We start from the raw sequence: 19,869 nt of genomic DNA, 5'->3' as shown, positions 1-19,869 counted from the left end.
AGTAATTGCTCCATCCTCTAATTTAATGAAAACCCATTAAACCGAAACAATAATTAAAATGAGACATCATCTCTGTAGGAGGTTTGCATATTAAAATCACTGTGCATTTCAATGCGGGCAGATTTTTATTCTTGAAAAACAGCATTTGAAGTAACATGTAAAAATGATTTATAATGAATAATCATAAATTACAGAGCTTGGCAGTTGAACATGATGCCCTACTGTTTACTATTGAATCTGAGTAGATGTGGCAAGGTCAGGGCCAATACGGCATTTAAAAATGTCTCTTTCATGCCTGAGAATTAGGACTGTGCACAAAAGGGAATGAATTATAATTAGATCAGCCCACCAAACTTTTAAAGCAGGCTAGAGATGACACCCTTAATATACGGAGTAGTTTAGGCTGTGGGAGGAGGAGTGCTGCTACGTAGGGGAGGCATAGCATTGGAGTAGAGAAGTGTAATGATGCTCTCATGTTGGGGACTAGGGAAGCCAAACAAATATACACAATAAGCTACAAAGTTGGAGTCAGAGACACATCTCTGCTTCTTGCTAGAGGTGAGATCTTGGATAAGTCACTTATTTTCTATAAACCACAGATTCTTCATCTTTAAAGTGAGGCTATTAATGCCCATTTAATTGGTTTTATGAATTTGAAATATTATCATGTATATGAATATGCTTAGAAAATGTTAAAGCCCTGACTTTAATGTCTAGATATCTGAGCATTTTTTTAAAGCATCTCAGAAATGTCATAAGGTGCCTATTACCTAAATATTAGGGACTTTTCATTCATTCATTCATTCATTCATTCATTCATTCATTCATTCTTCATTCATTCCTGAACCCTGGAAGGTGAGTGTTACAGATGAGGCAACTCAAGGATGAAGGAAGGAAAACCGCTACCTAAGGTCTTACAGCAGGTAGTTGGCAAAGCTGGGATTCAAACACTGGTTTGTCTGAGCCAATAGATCGTGCTGAGGGACAGTGGTGCCTTATGATTGGCTTTAGACAGATCTGGGTTTGAATTCCAGCTAGACTACTTAGTAGAACACGTTTTAACTTTTCGTATCTCATCTGTAAAATGGAGATAGCAATGCTGACACCACTAGGCTGCTATGAGGATTCAATTAGCATATATAAAGTCCTTAGCTTGACATCTAGTAAAAATAAAAAATTCAGAACTGTTTGGAAATTGGCTGGCTGGACTTAGATTGGAGTGGCTGGAAGTCCTATAGTCTCTGCCCAATTTTTAATTTTTGTTTTAACAGAAAAGAGTTAGAACTGACCACTAAACATGCCTCCAACCCTGGCTGGCAACCCCTGCTCACCTGCTCAATGCTCTCCTGCTGGGCCACAGCCATAACCAACCGTCAGCGTGACCTTTACTTCAGCCCCAGCTGCGGCACCAAGGCTCTTTTGGCATGGTGGCTGCTGCCATAGCTTGGTACCCCACCCATCCTACAGGACCCAGGGCCTGTCCTGGCTGTATACCAAATAAGCTAACAGTTGTCATGTGCTTCTTATTTGGAAGACAGTTTTGAGAGTTTAACATGTACTTATTGATTTAATCTTTATACTATCCCCGTGGGTAGATGTGGTTTTATTCTCATTTGTAAAAATGAGGAAGCTGAGGCACAGGGAGATTAACTTATCCAAGGTTACATATGTGATAAGATGTGAAATTGGATTTTTTTTTTCTTTTTTTTTTTAAGATGGAGTCTGGCTGTTTGTCGCCCAGGCTGGAGTGCAGTGGTGCCATCTTGGCTCACTACAACTTCCTCCTCCCAGGTTCAAGCGATTCTCCTGCCTTAGCCTCCCAAGTTGCTGGGATTACAGGCACATGCCACCAGGCCTGACTAATTTTTGTATTTTTAGTAGAGATGGGGTTTTGCCATGTGGGCCATGCTGGTCTTGAAATCCTGACCTTAAGTGATCTGCCTGCCTCAGCCTCCCAAAGTGCTGGGATTACATGTGTGAGCCACCACGCCTGGCTTGAAACTGGAATCTTAACCAAACAGTGAGGCTTCAGAGCCTGAACTCTTAACCACTACCCTACATTGCTTCTTACCTGGAAGATTAAGTCCCTGATGAGGGACTCACGCTCTGGTCCTGCTCCAGGTGATTTCAGACCTATGATGACATGACCCAAACATGACCTTTTTGTCCCCTCTCTCTTTCTTCTCTTCTGTCTCTCCTTTCTTTCCCTCTGTTCCTTTTTTCTTCCCTCCCTTCCCCTCCCATCCCCTTCCCTCCCTCCCTCCCTCTCTCCCTTCCTCCCTTTCTTCCTTCCTTCCTTCCTTCCTTCCTCCATCCCTCCCTCCCTCCTTCCCTCCCCCTCCCCTCCCATCCCCTCCCCTCCCATCCAGTCTACTTACCTTCCCTCCCTCCCTCGTTCCCTTCCTTCCTTCCCTCCCCCTCTCCCCTCTTCTCTTCTCTCCCTCCATTCTTTCTTTCCCTCCCTTCCTTTTTTCCTCCCTCCCTTCCTCTCCTTTTTTTCTTTCCTTCTCTCCTCTCTCTCCTTTCTTTCTCTTTCTTCCTTCCTCCTCCTCTTTCTTTTCTTTTTCTTTCTTTCTTCTTAGAGATAGGGTCTTCTCACTATGTTCCTCAGGATAGACTAGAATCCCTGGGCTCAATTTATCCTCTGTCTCAGCTTCCTGAGTAGCTGAGATTACAGGCATATGCTACCGTGCTTGGCTCTACTTTTCTTATATCCCTGAACTGAAAAGCTGAGCAGGATCCATTCACTTTTGTTTGTGTCTTTATTACTAGACTTTTAGCTCCTCATGAATAGAAGGTGTGTCTTAGTTTTTTGTCCACAGTGCTGGTTCAGGGAGTGCTCAGTAAAGGTTTTTAAAGTTAAGGATGAATGAACAAATGAATAAATGAGTGGATGGGTGGTTAGCAGAGGGCAGGGCAAGGACTGCCCTCATGTCTTTATAAGAACATCAAGAGCATCTCTTGCTGGAACTGATGTTCTTGTTTGCACCCAGCAACCTTTGGTGCTTAGAGTTTTGTACACTATGTGATGAGTACACCCTTGGGGTTCTCAGACTCTTGACAATCAGTGTGTATTAAAATGGCATCTGAGGAGGGTTGCTGGTCAGTTATTGCCAAAAAAAAAAAAAAGAAAAAAGAAACCCTGTTGTCCTCACTGATTTAAGGATACACAATTGTGGGACTAAAAGCAAGGTGATTGGTGCTTATTTTCTTCTTTTGTAGGATGTCCTTCTTGTTTCTCCCATTTCTATGATGAGCTCATATATTTTAGCATAAACGTTGTTTTTCTTGCAATAACTCTCAGAGAAGAGTTGGAAAATTCAGACATGTGGAAAGAAGAAAAATTTCACCCATGTTAGCTCCCAATTGCTGACAAAATTGAAGGTCATGCCTATCTATCTGCTATGCATCACAAAATAAATTTTATGTTACCATAGACTTGATATGACGCTGTTTCAGAGTATTGGCTGGACATTTTCTATGTTATTTCAATGCTTTTCATATCATTATATTACCATTATATTACCATACATAATTTTCCATGGGGTGTGTGTATATATCCTAACTTACTTAGCCATTCTCTACTGTTGGATAGCTTCTTGACTATATGATGCACTCTTAATCATATTATAAAAGTCTTTTCACCACTCTTTTGCTTTTGTTCTCCTGTCTTGTGATTCAGATGGAGCTGGCATTCATACTTTAACTCTCTCTTTATTCCTCTGTTTCTCACTGAGATGCGGTGGGAGGTATGGGGATGAGGGGGATGGATAAGGGGACTTGATTGCTGGTGGGTGGCAGTGCGGAGAGGCAGCCTAAAGAGGAGTGGCTACATGTTGTTAATTTCTTAGCAACAGGGGATGCATTGATTTTCCTTAGTAGTATTGTCAAATGTTTTTAAGAAGAGCTCATCTGCCTTATAGTACCTATCTAATTAGCAAAATTATGGGGGTACCAGAATCTCTTTTGATCGAATGGCATAGTAATTACAAAAAATTGGTGAATACCATGTGTCACAAGATGCCTTAGGTTTAGTCCCCTAATGGAGGAGTTGGGGACATTGAACTGGCTTTATTATTCCTTAGGCAGCTCATTACTTGAATGTACTTTTTCTCAACAGGTTTGGGTTATAGTTGCGTGAATTTGGTAAGCCTTTTTTCTTATGTTGTGTTCCAGACTTTGGAGCCAAGATATAATTCATTAATGTGACAAAGATTTGAGGCTTAACCATGTACCAGGCACTGTGCTAGGTGCAGTGTACATATTGGTAGGCAATTCTTCATGGAACTTACAGTCCATTGGGGAATAAATATAGCATTTGGCCAGGGGCCGTGGCTCATGCTTGTAATCCCGGCACTTTGGGAGGCCAAGGTGGGTGGATCACTTGAGCCCAGGAGTTCGAGACCAGCCTGAGCAACATGGCGAAACCCCATCTTCTACCAAAAATACAGAAATCAGCCGGGCGTGGTGGCAGGTGCCTGTAGTCCCAGCTACTCGGGAGGCTGAGGCAGGAGAATCGCTTGAACCCAGGAGGTGGAGGTTGCAGTGAGCCAAGATCGCACCATGATCCAGCCTGGGCAACAGCCTGGGTGACAGAGTGAGATCCTGTCTCAAAAAAATAAATAAAAATAAAATAAAATTATATATATATATGTATATATAGCACTTAATAAAATGATTACACATATAAATGATTATATACATAATCTCTGACAATTGTGATAAGTACAATGAAGATAAATAAAGACCGGAACCTGAGCTGGCCTGGGGTGGTCAGAGAAAACTGGCCTGAGGAGTAACAATTAACCTGTTATCAGAAAAGGAGGGAGAGAAGACAGAGGTTGCTGCAGATGGGAGTGTGCCAGAATGGGGAGGAACATGGCCCTGGGAAGAAGGGATGTGAGGCTTATGGTGCTGGAATGTGGGAGTGTGGGCTGTGGGGGAGAGGAAAGGGAGGAGGATGAAAAATAAGCAGAAGCATCAGTTGAATGCCATGGAATATCACAGTTGACTCTGCTGGGGCAAGAGTCAGCTTTGTCTCCACTCGTCATGTGACCGTGGGCAAGTCATGAAACCTCTCTGTGCCTTAGTTCCTTCACCTGTAAAATGGAGATGTGTTGGTATTTACCTCATAAGGGATGTTCAAATAGACTGTTCGTTCATTTATTCAATGAATATTTCCTGAGTGAACACAAAAGTGCCAGGCACTGGATGTATCGTGGTGATTTACCCTTGATTAATATCAAGCACTGAGATCACACATATTGGTGAATAGCAGGTATAGCACAGTTAAGAGTGTAGCTCATGGAACCAGCCTGCCGGGTTGAAATCTCAGCACCAAGCCTTCCTAGCCCAGTGTCCTTTAGAACATTATTTAAATTCTGTAAGCTTTAGTTTGGTCATCTGTAAAGTAGGAATGATAATAATGTCTTCTCCTAAAGTTACTGTAAGTGAGATGACATGTGCAGAGCATTAGCCCTGCACTTGGCACAGTAATAAGACATACACGTTTGATTTTTCTCATTCCAGCTTCTGGAACAAATGGAGGTTTAATGCAATATTATTGTGAACTTGTTAGTGGAGATGAACATCCCTTACACGTTAACTGGGAGTCTTCTAGTAATTTCTGTTTTTTTGAAAGTTGCTTGGATGAATAACATCTGACATCCTTAAGGGTCACAAGACCAAGTAGTGGGACACATGCCTCCCATCCTCCAAAACCAGAAATTGCCTCACTGATGGTTGGCAGTTCTGAATTGACAAATTTCCTCTATATTCAGAAATGAAAAGCCAACTGTCATTTCAAATTAAGAAACTTTGCTTTACCTTTTGGGGCCATTCTTACCATGAGCCTATGTGGCACTCAGGCTAGAAGGATGTGGCCTGTCTACATCAGGAGTTTGCTATATTTTGAGGTTCTCAGTGTAATTACTGAAATGTTGCTTGCATTCTCTACCATCAAGACTGAGGCGGGCTGCCTTGGTGCATTTGTGTTTATGTGTTTCTGGCTGCTGCTGCTTTTCCCACCTCGATTTGCTGATTCTTAGCTGTGCACTGGTGGGGATTTTGCCTCTTGGTCTGCTTTGTGCTAATATGGTACCGGTTGGCCAATCAGAGGCCTGAGAATTTGCTCCAATATTAGGTTAAGTAGCTGTTTTCTCTGCTGAACTTGTAGTAAGAGATACACTTGCAAAAAAAGAGAAATGCCAGGATAATGTAAAACACGTGAGTTCACAGCCATACAATGCTGCTGCAGTGAGTGCCCTCTTCTCCCTCTCTCCTGTCTAGTCAATGCTTATTCATGTTTTTAGAGTCACGTTCAATGATACCTCCTCCATGATGTCATCCTCAATCTCTATGGGCCTCCTCTGTTTTTTTTTGTGTACTGTCCTATTCTGTAACTATTGTCATAAGGAAACTGTCTTTCTTATGTGTCTATCCTCCAGGGCAGAAACTGTATTTTTACTTTTATTCCCCCAGTGCCAACCACAGTGCCTGGCACAGGGGAAGCAAGGTATATGCTTGTTGACAATGAAATTCACCACTATCCTCACTCTATACATCAGGGAAGAGGGAAATGAAGTTGCTTCTATTTGAGGCAGAGAAGAGTGTGTGAATACCTCATTTAATTTCTTTCCTTCTCCAATCTCCTCCCTTCACCCAGCACTTTTTTTTTTTTTTTTTTGCTGATGTTTAATCATCATATTAGCATTTTTAGTCTTTCTTTAAAAATGACCAGGTATAGCCGTTTTATCCTGGGAAAGAAAAAGCACTTAACTCTTGCTGCTGCGTTAGCACTTCTTAACTAGAACATGTAAAATCTGAGTATTTGGAACGCCATTTTCCCCCATTTAAAAAATGTGAAATATTCACTTTAAGTGGTTGTTGTATGCAAAACTACCTTTATGCAATGGTAGCCTCCAAGGACACCCCCAGAGGTTACAAAATGGAAAGCCTCACGGAGAGACTAAATTCAAATACTTGAATCATGTTTAAAATATCTAGGAGGAAGCAGGGGAAAGAGATGGAGTAGGTTAACACATGTAGGATTGAGTGTGAGCAGCGGGAAGCACCAGCCCACCCAGTTCCTGTGTTATTCATTGCTCATATATTCTGTTTTTTTTTTCCCTCTCTCTCTCTGCTGCATCAGCTTCTTTGATGATGGTGTTATTATGAGGACTGGAGCTGAGGTTAACGAAAAGGGAGGGGGCTCAGCAGATGGGAGGTTTCTGGAGCCCACATGCTTCCTCTATTGGAAATACTCAGGAGCAAGTAATCCTGGCTACAACTGTAATTCACCAGTTAATTTGGTGAGCAGTGATGGGTTTTATTAGCATTTCTCAAGGATAGTACATGTGGGGCCAGAATGGAAATGAAATGGATGTCAATGATGGGTGTTGTTTTAGGGATGACATGACTGTCATTCTGAAGGTGGCATGATATGCACATTATGACTTGGTCCTCCCATCCCATTGTACTTGTAAGTAACACTCTTATTCAATCCTTTTTATCTGTGTTCAACACACTTATGTTCCACGTATTCAATCTATGTTTAGCATGTTTCACAGGTTTCTAACTTGCTCTCTGTATTTAGCGCTTCTTATGGGCTTTATCTGTCCCATTTGTTTTTCTTGTTATCTCTAGCAGAATTGAATATTCTTAAGTAATACAGCAAACACATATTGTAGTGGTTGAATATGGAAGTACAATATTCACTATAGGTTCCCATTAATTGGGTTTCATTCATTGCTCTTTTAACTCCAGGAAAAAAGCAGGCTGCTGCAAAGTAGGTGACATATCACTATTTTTAATAGTTGACAACTTTATGTTTTATGTTAATTTGGAAAATCAGCAGAGGAGAAAAATTGTAGTAGAATCTAGATTTCTTAATAGATGGAATTTGCTCTCAGTGCTCTCTTTTGCTATGCAGCTATGAGCAGGATCAAGTGATTAACTGAAATGAAATGTCAAGACTAAGAAAGAACTTGGAGATCATGGAATTTAGTGGTCTTAATTTTCAGATGTAGAGTGTGAGGTTCAGAGAGGTAAGGTACTTTATCCAAAGTCACACAGCTAGTCATCTGCAAAACTCAGAGTGGTCTCAGTCCTTTGAATCCTGTCCAGTGTTTCTGCCTGCATATTGTAAGAAATAGAATTACTCTTGTTGGTGTTTTTTTAACATCTGAATCATGGTCAAAATTTACTTGAAAGGGCTTCTCTGAAAGTGAGAATGCACATAAAACCTCAATGTATCAAAACAGATGTTTCTTACATTTCACTCTAGTGAGTGCTAATGGGGTCTCTTTACTTCCATGTGCCAATCATTTACAAAAAGAAATAAGAAAAGTCAGCATAAGAAATGTTCCATTTTCTTGGAGGATTGAGTGAGCAGAAGGTTGGCAGGACTAGATCAGACTATTAAGTGGGGGTGTCCTGAAAAGACATGGGGCTTATTTAGAACCAAACATCATTAAAATAAATTTTCATGGCCATGAGCATTTGAGAAGGACCCATTTATCTCCTGGTTTTCCAAAAGATACATTATTTTCTGACCATAATATATGTGGTTACTTGAAGTAACAATATAAATGAGAAAAATAAATGGAAAATACATTAATTAATTCAGTAAACCTTTATTGGATGCCTGTTTTGTGCCAGGCACTAAGAACTGTGGATAAAACAATGGATGAATAACTATGCCTGCCCTCGTGGAACTTACAGTCTAGTGGGAAAAGAAAGGAAATAATATGAGGTAACAAACTTGAAACAAGACTGTGATAAATGATATCAGCAAATAATAAATGGATTGCAATACATATATTATGACAAGTCAAATGAAGAAAATACCCAGACTGGAGCACTAGAGGGACATTAGTGCAGAGCCTGCCTTGGAGAGGCCAGAAGATTGCATTTACAGTGAAAGCTGAAGGAGAAGGAGTCAGGGACGTGAAAAGGAGAGAGAAGTGCACTGTGGGCAGAGGGACAGGCCTGAAGATCTGAGGTGGGAGTGGGCCTGGTGTGCTCCTCTAGCAACCAAGGAGAAGAGTGTGAATGGGGTGGGAGAGGCAGGCAAGAATCAGTTTGTGTGAAACTTTGCAGGCGTGCTGAAGGGACTGGATTTTATCCTATGAGCAATCCTATGAGCATCGGGAAGCCATTGGAGGATTTTAAGCAGGAGGCTGAAATGACTCGGACTTAGGGTTTAAAAAGAGCATGTTAACTACACAGTGTGAAGAATGATGAAAAGAAGGCAATATGGAAGTGGGAAGGGGATCATTGGAAGTGCCCTAGGGAGCAATGATAGTGGCTTGGGCAAGAGTTTTAAGAGTGAAGTTGGGAAGAAGTGGACAGATTCCAGACATGGGAGCTCACTTGATTTGTTTTTAGATTGGATATGGAGAGTGGAGGAAAGGGAAAAATCAAGGGCAATTTCTAGTTTTTTGACTTGAGGAACAGGGTGTGAGCGTTTACTAAGACTGGGACCTCTGTGAGAAAATTGAGAGTGGAGGGAAGAGAACAGGCTTCACTGTAGGTACATTACAATTTGAAATGCTTGAAGGTGAACATTTGAATTTTCTGCTTAAGGGAGAGGTTAGGGCTGCAGATATAAAGTGGGAGGCCATTGGCCATGGGGTTGGATCATATCACTCAGGGAGAACTGAGTGAGAGATGACGATACCCATAGCTGATAGGATATTCATATCCATTTCCTTCAGCAGGCATTGCTGATCGCTTATGGCTCTCTTTTCTTCGGGCCCAAGCTTTACAATCCTGAAATTCAGGCATCTGCTACCAATCAGTTGATTTCTAATTGATGAGTAAAGAAGAAAAAAGTAAAAAGTAAACATATAACTTAATTGTAAGAGTTGAATTTTTTTTGGCATTACTTGTAGATGAATTTATTAAGATGATCTTTGCTTAGAAGTAATGATAATAGGGTGCAGTGGCTCACACTTGTAATCCCAGCACTTCGGAAGGCCAAGGTGGGTGGATTCCCTGAGCTCAGGAGTTCAAGACCAGCCTGGGCGACATGGGGAAATCCTGTCTCTACCAAAAATACAAAAAAAAAAAAAAAAAAAAAAAAAAAAGGCGGGCATGGTGGCACACACCTGTGGTCCCAACTACTTGGGAGGCTGAAGTGGGAGATTGCTTGAGCCCGGGAGGTGGAGGCTGCAGTGAGCCAAGATCATGCCACTGCACTTCAACCTGGTGACAGAGTAAGACCCTCATCTCAAAAAAAAAAAAAAGATAATAAAAATAATATTAACAAACATTTTCTAATACTCTCTAGTTTACAGAGTGATCCACTCACACATTTAATAGGTTTTAAATGTCATCTGGAATGTCTGGCTGGGATTTTGTAGAAGGTATAGAAGCATTTTTCAAGTGGCTATCTCTTATCTCAATGCTTGATAAAAGCTGACAGCATGCCACTTAAGAATTAAGTAGTGAAGGCCTTGCTACTATTGTGCAGTTAGGTTTTATACTGGTAGACTGGTCTGCCTGGGTTGGGTGTCTCCATGGTGGAGGACAAACATTGCTTTCTGCCATTCATAGCCTAGATACTTACAGGTGGGAAAGACTGTGCTGTTCTTTTCTGTGTTATAAAATTGAAGCAGCAATTCAAAAAATTATAGAAGGCTAAGGTGGGAAGGCTCTAAGAGATCACCTAATCCACCCCCTCATTTTGCAGATGAGAGAACTGAGGCCCGAGGTCAAGAATTGAAGGATATCTTATTCAGAAGCCATTCTTTAGGATGAGATTCTTCAAGGTCCATATACCTGTCTGTGATATTGCTTGGGCATTGCAGCCTTTGAAGTTCTATGTTTTTCAAGGGCTTCCCATGTAGTCCTGGAGAAATAACCAAGTAGTTATCTTGAAGTCAGAGGAGATGGTCAGGATGTGAGAGGGGGCCACCAAACACACTTCCAATGTTCATTTATCATCCTCTGAATAATCTTCTCTAACTTTGCTCCCTTAGTGCCCCTTTCTGATGCCAGAAAAATGTAGTGTAAAGTAATGAGATAACACCCAGTTTGTCATGACAAGGGTGAGTCTGAGTATGAAGTGATGGATGTCTCTCATTATGCTGATGTTGGAGAAAGAAACATTCTTGTCTAGGAGCAGGATTAGCTGGAATCACACACCTCTAGGCCTGCTGAATCGGCCTCAACTTCAATAAATATTTCATGAGGAAAGTCATCCATTGCATGCTTATGGAGAAATTCCAGGCATGGGCGTGGAGCATGAGCATGCCTTGTATTTATTCTTTAAGCAAAGGCAGAGTTGTCTGGCATTATTAGTGCTAGTAAATATCTGCTAGGTACAAGGCAAGGACAGGTTTCCTATGCACATTGTGGGGAGAAGGAAGCTGTGTCCATGGAAAAAGTGAAATTGGAGGATGCTAAGTGGCATTTGGGTCTTATTATCCCAAGATTCTCTGAATTTAGGACCACATTTATCCGACTACCACTCACCTTATTTACAGCAACCTAATCTGTTTGCAGCAAAATTCCTGCCAGAAAATCACTGTCTGGCCAATTGTGAACTTGTCAAAGTGACAAGTGGGCATGGTGACAGAGATAGCATTTCTGGGATTTGTATTGAATGAATGCAGCTGTAGGGAGTGGGGAATGGTGCCTGAAAATGAAAACTATTGACAGGAGAGGAAAATGAAAAATGCAATCTGGATTCTTTGGACATGACATTTTTAACCATGGATCTTTTCTCCTCTTCTTTCTCATCCCCCCTCTCCTCTTTCTCCTGTATTTCTTCTCTATCCTTCTCCTTCTCCTTCCTCTTCTCCTCTCCTTCTTCACTCTTGTTTCCTCCTGCTTTTCTTCTTGATTCCTAGACATAGAAAGAGAGATCCATGCAGCTCCTCATGTGAGTGAGAAATTAATTCAGCTGTTCCGGAACAAGAGTGAATTCACCTTTTTGGCCACTGTACAGCAGAAGCCATCCACTTCAGGAGTGATACTGTCCATTCGAGAACTGGAGCACAGGTAAGAAAGCTCTTTCTGCTTTTGAAAATCTCCCTAGAGTTAATGGGTTATGTTCCAACCACTTACCTACCCATGTGTTGCTTCTTAAAATCACAGCAACCTCTTTCTGAAATGTTATTCTTCCATCCCTTACTCCTTCTTCCATCCCTTACCCCTTCACAAGACAAAATGTCTTGGGATTTAGAGTTTGTAGCCCCATGAAAACTTTCATCTAACTGAGGCCTTGTTTCTGTTGAACACATTCATGAATTTACTTTGCATTAAGAATTTACTTTGGTCAAAGTGGCTTTCTTGTTTGCTCTCCAAGGACTAATCATGAGTATCTTTCTCGCCTGTCTTCTGGTAGACTTTGAATAAAATCACATTCTATCATATTTAGTCATCAGACAAGTTAATTAGTTATGTTTAACAACCTTCAATAAACATTTACAGTGTGTTTATGTGGGGATTATACTTGACACTGGGAATATTAAGGTGAATAGTGTATGATTTTCATCTCAAAGATCACATAAGCTAGTAGGGAAGATAGACAAATAAATATAATAAAGTATTGAAGATACAATGCCAGAAGGTTGTAATCAGGAAATAAAGGTAAGAGTAGTCATTCTGCTAAGTGTTGTGGTAGCCAAGAAAGGCTTTGGAAAAGATGATAACTGTATAAGGAAAAAAATGTGAGTATTTTACATGCTGAATGCGAAGGAGTAAGGGATGGAAGAATAACATTTCAGAAAGTGGTTGCTGTGATTTTAAGAAGCAACACATGGGTAGGTAAGTGGTTGGAACATAAAAGTGTGTATGGGGAAGGGATGAGAGTTTGGAGTGGGTGTTGAGGGCTAGTATTATCGAGGTAGGTAGAAGCCAGATCATTGCAAAGCTTCAATGCCATGTTAAAAACTTGGAGTAAAGTCCCCTAGGCAATGGGTTTTAAGTTTAAGAGAGATCACTCTATCATTGAATTCAAATTAATAATTATTAGGTAACCTAAACAATTTTAATTTTTAATACTGGGTTCCTCTGTATTAGTCCACTGAAAATATTTATGAAGCACCTACTCTGTTCTAGGTGCCATGCAAGGTTTTGTGGAGAAATCAAAGGAACAAAATCTTCTAAGCATTCTAAGCATGTATGGTGGAGTTTGGCAATGTGGGAAACAAGGCATAACCACACAAAAAGAATAAAAAAGAGCCGATAATAAAGATATAGTAGATTGGTGTTACAATGAAGTATGGAGCTAATTTCAAAATTATGTAAATGTGTTAAGTTCACTGAATTAAATGCATTAGGTTAGTGGTTGAGGAAGACCACATAGAATGCTCTTGAAGCACAGGCAGAATTCCAGCAGGTAAGGGAAGAAGGGTGTTATATCAAACAGAAGGAACAGTGTGCACAGTCACAGAGGTGAAGAAATATAGAGAAATGCAATTTTGGGAGTGGGATCAGTGAACAGACCAATTTGGCTGGAACAGAGGCTCTTTCTATGCAGACTTTTGGCAGTTGTAAGGATCAACAGTTCTGTCTTTAATGGTTGTTTGCTTTCAGCCTCAAAGCGTGGTGATGGACCCCGATCATTTTGTGGGGGTGTTGTCATTACAGTCTGGCTGTTCTGGGTCAGCCCAGAGAAAGCAAGGTAATATACATGTCTGTGAGAGATATGGGTTTGTTCAAAGGTGTTCTGTATGCTGGAGAAAGGTATAGGTTCTCATTTTCCAAGGATTGAGTGTCAAGGCAAGTCTCAGCTTCACAACCCTACCTTGCCCTATTGGCCTTGTGGGGTTGGGTGTGAATGCCTCTTTGGTATGATGAGGATTATACAAATGCCCAAAGTAGGAGGTAGATCTTGAGATATTTCTCAATGAATGCAGAGGAGAGCTTCCCAAAGCAGATGAGAAGCACGCAAAACAGTTGCTATTACATTAGAAAGAGCACAGGTTTCAGAGTCAGACTGATGGAGATCTGGAGTTCCAGTTCTAGCTTTGTGACACTAGCTCTTCAATGTCTTGGAACCTCAATTTCCTTGTCTGTAAAATGTGTTTAATCTATTTTCCTGGGCTGCTGTAAGGAAGAAAAAGGATTGTGCACGTTGAATGGCCATCCCTTAACACATATACATTTATTCTCCTTGTCAAAGTGTGTTTTGAAACTGTATTTGCTGGGTTTTCTTTTGGATTTTTTTTTCAATAGGAAAGGTTTTAAAAAAACTTTTTTGTTGCCATGTGAGGCTGTCTTCTTTTATATCCCTAGTAGGTTTCTAATGGAGCCCGAGGATGATTGATAGGAGAGTCATTTGATCATTTTTCACTGTAATAGAAAAACTTCAGATTTTTTTTTTTTTTTTTTGAGAAAGGGAGAAGAGGCTGGGCACCGTGGCTCATGCCTGTAATCCCAGCACTTTGGGAGGCCAAGAAGGGCGGATCACCTGAGGTCAGGAGTTCAAGACCAGCTGACCAACATGGTGAAACCCTGTCTCCACTAAAAATACAAAAATTATCCGGGTGTGGTGGTGCATGCCTGTAATCCCAGCTACTCAGGAGGCTGAGGCAGGAGAATCGCTTGAATTTAGGAGGCTGAGGTTGCAGTGAGCCAAGATTGCACCATTGCGCACCAGCCTGGGCAACAAGAGTGAAACCCCATCTCAAAAAAAAAAACGGTGGGAGAAGAAAACCGTGTACAGGGGTTGAATGCCTTTAGCCAAAGAAGGTGAGGCATAGAGGTCTCTTACCACTAGGGAACATATCTGAGTCACACAGCACCAAAGTATATTAGCAGTAGAAATTATCTGAGTCACAAGGCACCAAAGTATGTTGGCAGTGGAGGGTATCTAAGTTACATGCCACCAAAATGTTACTGGCGGCAAATCCATATGGGTCTACAGCAACCTCAATTCTTGTGTCCTCAGAAGAAAAATTTATCTGAGGGGCATAAGGCAGAAGGAGAGACCGAGGCAAGTTTTAAAGCAGGAGTGAAAGTTTATTAAAAAGCTTTAGAGGCCGGGTGCGGTCGCTCACGCCTGTAATCCCAGCACTTTGGGAGGCCAAGGCAGGTGTATCACGAGGTCGGAGATCGAGACTATCCTGGCTAACACGGTGAAACCCCATCTCTACTAAAAATACAAAAAATTAGCTGGGCATGGTGGCAGGCGCCTGTAGTCCCAGCTACTTGGGAGGCTGAGGCAGGAGAATGGTATGAACCCGGGAGGTGGAGCTTGCAGTGAGCCGAGATAGCGCCACTGCACTCCAGCCTAGGCGAAAGAGCGAGACTCCGTTTCAAAATAAAAAAAAAAGAAATGAAAGGAAGGAAAGTACACTTGCAAGAGAGCCAAGCAGGCACCATGAAAGACAAGTGTGAAAAATCTCAAATCTCAGATCTTGACTGCTAAACAAAATAAATATGAAGAAGTAGATACTAGATCCCCTCTCTCTCTGGACTTTATGATGCCCTGTTCCGTGTGTGTGGTCTGACAAGGCAAGGTATGAAAGACTGTGGATTTGTAATACATTGGCTGTGGGTAATACAGAAAACCTAGTTTCTACTCTAGTAGAGAAGATCTAGTTAAGGAGACCTGGAATGCAAGAAAATAGAGAAGAATATATAATGGCATATATTTAGAAATTAGTCTATTCATTATAACCCTCCTCCCCTGGCCAAATGTTCCCATCTGCAATAAGTGAGAATCTTTCATAATTTTCAGGTTACTTTTATTATTTATCAGGATAATAGTATCTAGAGGAGCAAATTATCCTGTAGAAATTTGGCATGGACATTTGACCAGGCATATAAGTTGACCAAGGATTTGGGGCTTTTCTTTATTCAATAGCAGAAGATCCAGGTATGTGGTAGATAGATTGTTGGCTTAAAAGTCAGATGCCCAGGTTCTTTTTGTGATTCTCCCTTATGTGATTCTGATTGTATTACTAATGATGAAGATAAATAAGTATTTGAAACAATTGGGATATGATGGGCGTTATTAGATTCCTAGATAATTTTTTGTTTTTATAATTCAGTAGCTTTTAGTGTAATCACAGAATTGTGCATTCATCACCACAATCAATTTTAGATTTAGAAATGCTCATTACCCTCAAAAGAAATCGCATACCTTTTAGCTGTCACCCATAATTTCCCCGTAAGCTCCCAAGCCTTAGGCAACCACTAATCTACTTTCTCTCTGTAGATTTGCCTATTTTGGTTATTTCATATAAGTGAAATCATATACTTTGTATCCCTTTTTGACTGGCTTCTCTAACTTGGAATAATGCTTTCAAGGTTCATTCATATTGTAGCTTATGTCAGTAGTTCACTTCTTTTTATTGCAGAATAATGTTACATTGTGTGGATATAATACATTATAGATATCCATTTATCAGTTGGTGGACATTTGAATTGTTTCCACTCTTGGCTATTATGAATAATGCTGCTATGAACATTCATGTACAAGCTATTGTGTGGACATGTTTTTATTTCCTTGGGTATATGACTAGGAGTGGAATTGCTGGATCAGATGGAAACTCTGTTTAACTGTCTGAGGAACTGCCAGACTTGTCCAAAGTGACTACACTGTTTTATATTCCCTGAAGCAGTGTTTGAGGGTTTCAATTTTTCCACATCCTTGTCAACACTAGTTATTATCTTTCTTTTTGATGGTAGACGTTCTAATGGGTATGGAGTGATACCTCATTGTGGTTTTGAGTTGCATTTGCTTGATGGTTAAATGATGTTGAGTATATTTTCATAAGCTTATTGACCATTTGTGTATCTTTAGAGAAATATGTATTCAGATAATTTGCCTACATTTAATTGGATTCTTTGTCTTTCTATCATTGATTTGTAATAATCATGTATGTTTTAGATGCAGTCACTTATCAGAGGTATAATTTACAGTTTTTTCCCCCATTCTGTGGGTGATCTTTTCATTTTCTTGGTGGTGTCCTTTAAGCACAAAGGCTTTAAACTTTGATGATGTCCAAATTTTTTTATTTTTACTTTTTTTTGTGATTCTGATGTCATATTTTTGCCCAATTCAAAGTAATGAAGATTTACTCCTATGTTTTCTTCTGAAAGTTTTATAGATTTAGCTCTTACATTTATCTCTTAGATATATTTTAAGTTATTTTCTTCTAAAAGTTTTATAGGCTTAGCTCTCACATTTATCTCTTAGATATATTTTGAGTTAATTTTTATATATCATGTGAGGTAGGGGTCCAACTTTATTCTTTTGCATATGAATATCCAATTGTTTCTTCACCATTTGTTGAAGACTGCTTTTCTTCCAGTGAATTGTATTGGCACCCTGTTGAAGATCAATTGACCATAAATGTAAGGGCTTATTTCTGGTCTCTTATTGTTACGGAATCTTTGAGGTGTCGCTTTTCTGACCAGAAACCTGTGGCTGGTGATGCCTTTGCCTGAGTTTTGCTAGGGCCCACTGGGCTTGTTCCACCCACTTGGCCTGGCAGGCTGCACTCAGCTCATGGTACTGGCCTAGGTGCCATGCCTCCAAGGGAGATGGGAGTCAGGCATGGAGCAGCAAGGGGTGTGTGAGTGAGCATGGGGTCTGGCCACTGCACAGTCAGATACGCTGGCTGCTGCCACGGGGTGGGCAGCTCCAGGTACTGGCAGGGTTACCGAATCTCTGTGAGGTTGTGGCTGGACCAGGTACACGGCAAGCAGCTTCCACCAGCACCGGGGAACACGGTGGCACCTGGAAGCTTGGAGACACCAGGAACTGCAAGGCCCCAAAGAGGGAGTCACAGTCCTGGCTCGGGGAGCCCAGGTCTGAGCTCCCCAAAGAGCTGCAGCTCTTTTCTTCTCTCCTCTTTGCCCCCAACGTGGCAAGCAAGGGGAATGTTTCAGCTGTGTTTGTGTTACATCTTTTTTAGCCTCATTCAGTGAGTCCCAAGTTCTTGTCCTGCAACCAGGAAGAATGAGGTACACAGACAAGTGGAGAGTGAGCAAGATGAAGAGAAGCTTTATTGAGCAATAGAACAGTTCAGTCTTCCACAGGGGTAGCTCCTTTCCTCAGCCAGGGTGTCCCGACAAGTGTTCAGCTCCTAATAGAGAGGAGACCCGGGAGTGGGAAGCTCCTCTCTGCAGGCAGGTCCTGCTGTTGTCTCTGCAGCTCTCAGCAGAGAGGAGGCCCTAGAGTGGGTGGCTTCTCTCTGCAGCTGGTTATCCTGATGTCTGCTTGAGTTGCAGCAGAGAGGAGGCCCTGGATTGGGTAGCTCCTCTCTGCAGCTGGTTGTCCTGATGTCTGCTCAGCTCTGGCTGAGCCTGGGGCTTGTATGGGCCTCAGAGGGGAGGAAGTGCATGCCAGATGGCCCATGGGCAGCCATGGATAGGCCTGGAAAAGGCACTACAAGTTCCCACTCCAGTCTGTGGAACTGGCAGCCATCAGGCCCTCCCTGGCCTGAAAGTGAAGCCTCACTGGGGACCCACCCACTTCCACTCAGGAACCTGTCTGCCTCCTGCTGACATCCATGGAGTCCAGACTGCAGGTGCCAAGGGATACCTGCGGGCCAATGCTGAGCTGACTTCAGCCCCACCTCAGCTTCCCTCCTATGCTCATTGGTGCCCCAAATCCAGGGAGGGCTAAGGTGGCAGAGGGCTGGTGTGTTAGCACTGCCCTGAGCGTGTGCACACCCAGCCAGGCTGTGACAGTGCCGGAACTTGGCCCCGACTTTGCTCGAAGATTGGAGCAGGTGCTTATATCAGAGAGAAGCCAGGCAGTGGGAGCAGGCATTTCTGAGCTTACAAGTGCAGTGGGGTCCTTCCCAGGTCTCCAAGAGTGCAGGGATGCCTGGGCCCACAGCTGCAGCTGTGAAGGGAAGGGCTGGGGCTCCTTCCTGCTTGGTGAAACAGGAAGCCTGGGTCTGCAGCCACAGTTTGGGCAGCTGCAGCTGAGCCCAGCGGGGCAGGCCTCCTGCCTGCTCTGTGGAGTGGGAGGTCTAGATCTACAGCCATGACTTGGGCACCACTCCTGCCTGCTCTACGGAGCAGGAGGCCTGGGTCTATAGCTGCAAGTGGGCAGCTGCAGCTGTGCCTGGGGAACTTCTACCCCAACTTGGAAGGGGCGGGGCTTCTGCTTTTTCACGGTTCCCAGTGGCTCCACGGAGCCTGCAGGCCTGGCCACGCCTCCCTGCTGCACCTGGTGTGATGGTAGCGGCTGCTCCAGACAGCCTGCCACTACCATCATTACTTCTATTTCATTGATCTATATGGAAGTGCTCTTTGATTATTGCAGTTTCATAGTAAGTTTGGAAATTGGGAAATATGAATCTTCCAAGTTTGTTCTTCTTTTCAAGATTGTTTTGGTTATTCTAGTTCCCTTGGATTTTCATATGAATTTTAGGACCTGCTTGTCAGTTTCCGCAAATAAGTCAGTTGAGATTTTGATAGAGATTGCATTGAATCTGTAGGTAGTCAGTCTGAGGAAGTATTGCCATCAAAACAATGTCAAATAATTTGATTCATGAACATAGGGTGTCTTTCTGCTTTCTCAGGTCGTCTTTCATTTCTTTCAATTTTTTTTTTTTTTTTTTGGGTTTTCAAAATCTAAGATTTTTGTGGCTTTTGTTAATTTATTCCTAGGTGTATTTTTTTTTATGCTATCATACATGGAATAATTTTCTTAATTTCAATTTTTGGTTGCTCATTGCTACTGTATAGAAAGGAGATTAATTTTTGCATATTACTTTGCATCCTGCAACCTTGGCAAGCTTATTGATTAGTTCTAATAGTTTCTAGTGAATTCCTTAGAATTTTTCCATATAAGATTATGTCATCTCCAAATAGAGACAGTTTTATTTCTTCCTGTCCTACCTGGCTGCCTGTTTTTTCATTTTTGTACCGAATTTCCCTGGCCAGAACTTC

At 41.8% G+C, this 19,869-nt stretch overlaps 1 protein-coding gene across 2 annotated transcripts in view; it reads left to right on the top strand.

The window, feature by feature from the left end:
• Positions 1-19,869, top strand: part of NELL1 (neural EGFL like 1) — a 934,274-nt gene that overhangs the window by 117,105 nt on the left and 797,300 nt on the right. For both annotated transcript variants that reach the window (XM_032166405.2, XM_032166404.2), the window contains exon 3: positions 11,856-12,006. In XM_032166405.2, the coding sequence (XP_032022296.1) occupies positions 11,856-12,006 (151 nt within the window). The remainder of the gene's footprint in view (positions 1-11,855; positions 12,007-19,869) is intronic.

The sequence above is a fragment of the Hylobates moloch genome, unplaced genomic scaffold, assembly GCF_009828535.3.
Source record: "Hylobates moloch isolate HMO894 unplaced genomic scaffold, HMol_V3 SCAFFOLD_11, whole genome shotgun sequence".
Taxonomy (NCBI): Eukaryota; Metazoa; Chordata; class Mammalia; order Primates; family Hylobatidae; genus Hylobates; species Hylobates moloch.
Note: the sequence above shows the minus strand (reverse complement) of the source record. Positions and strands in the feature narration are given on the sequence as shown.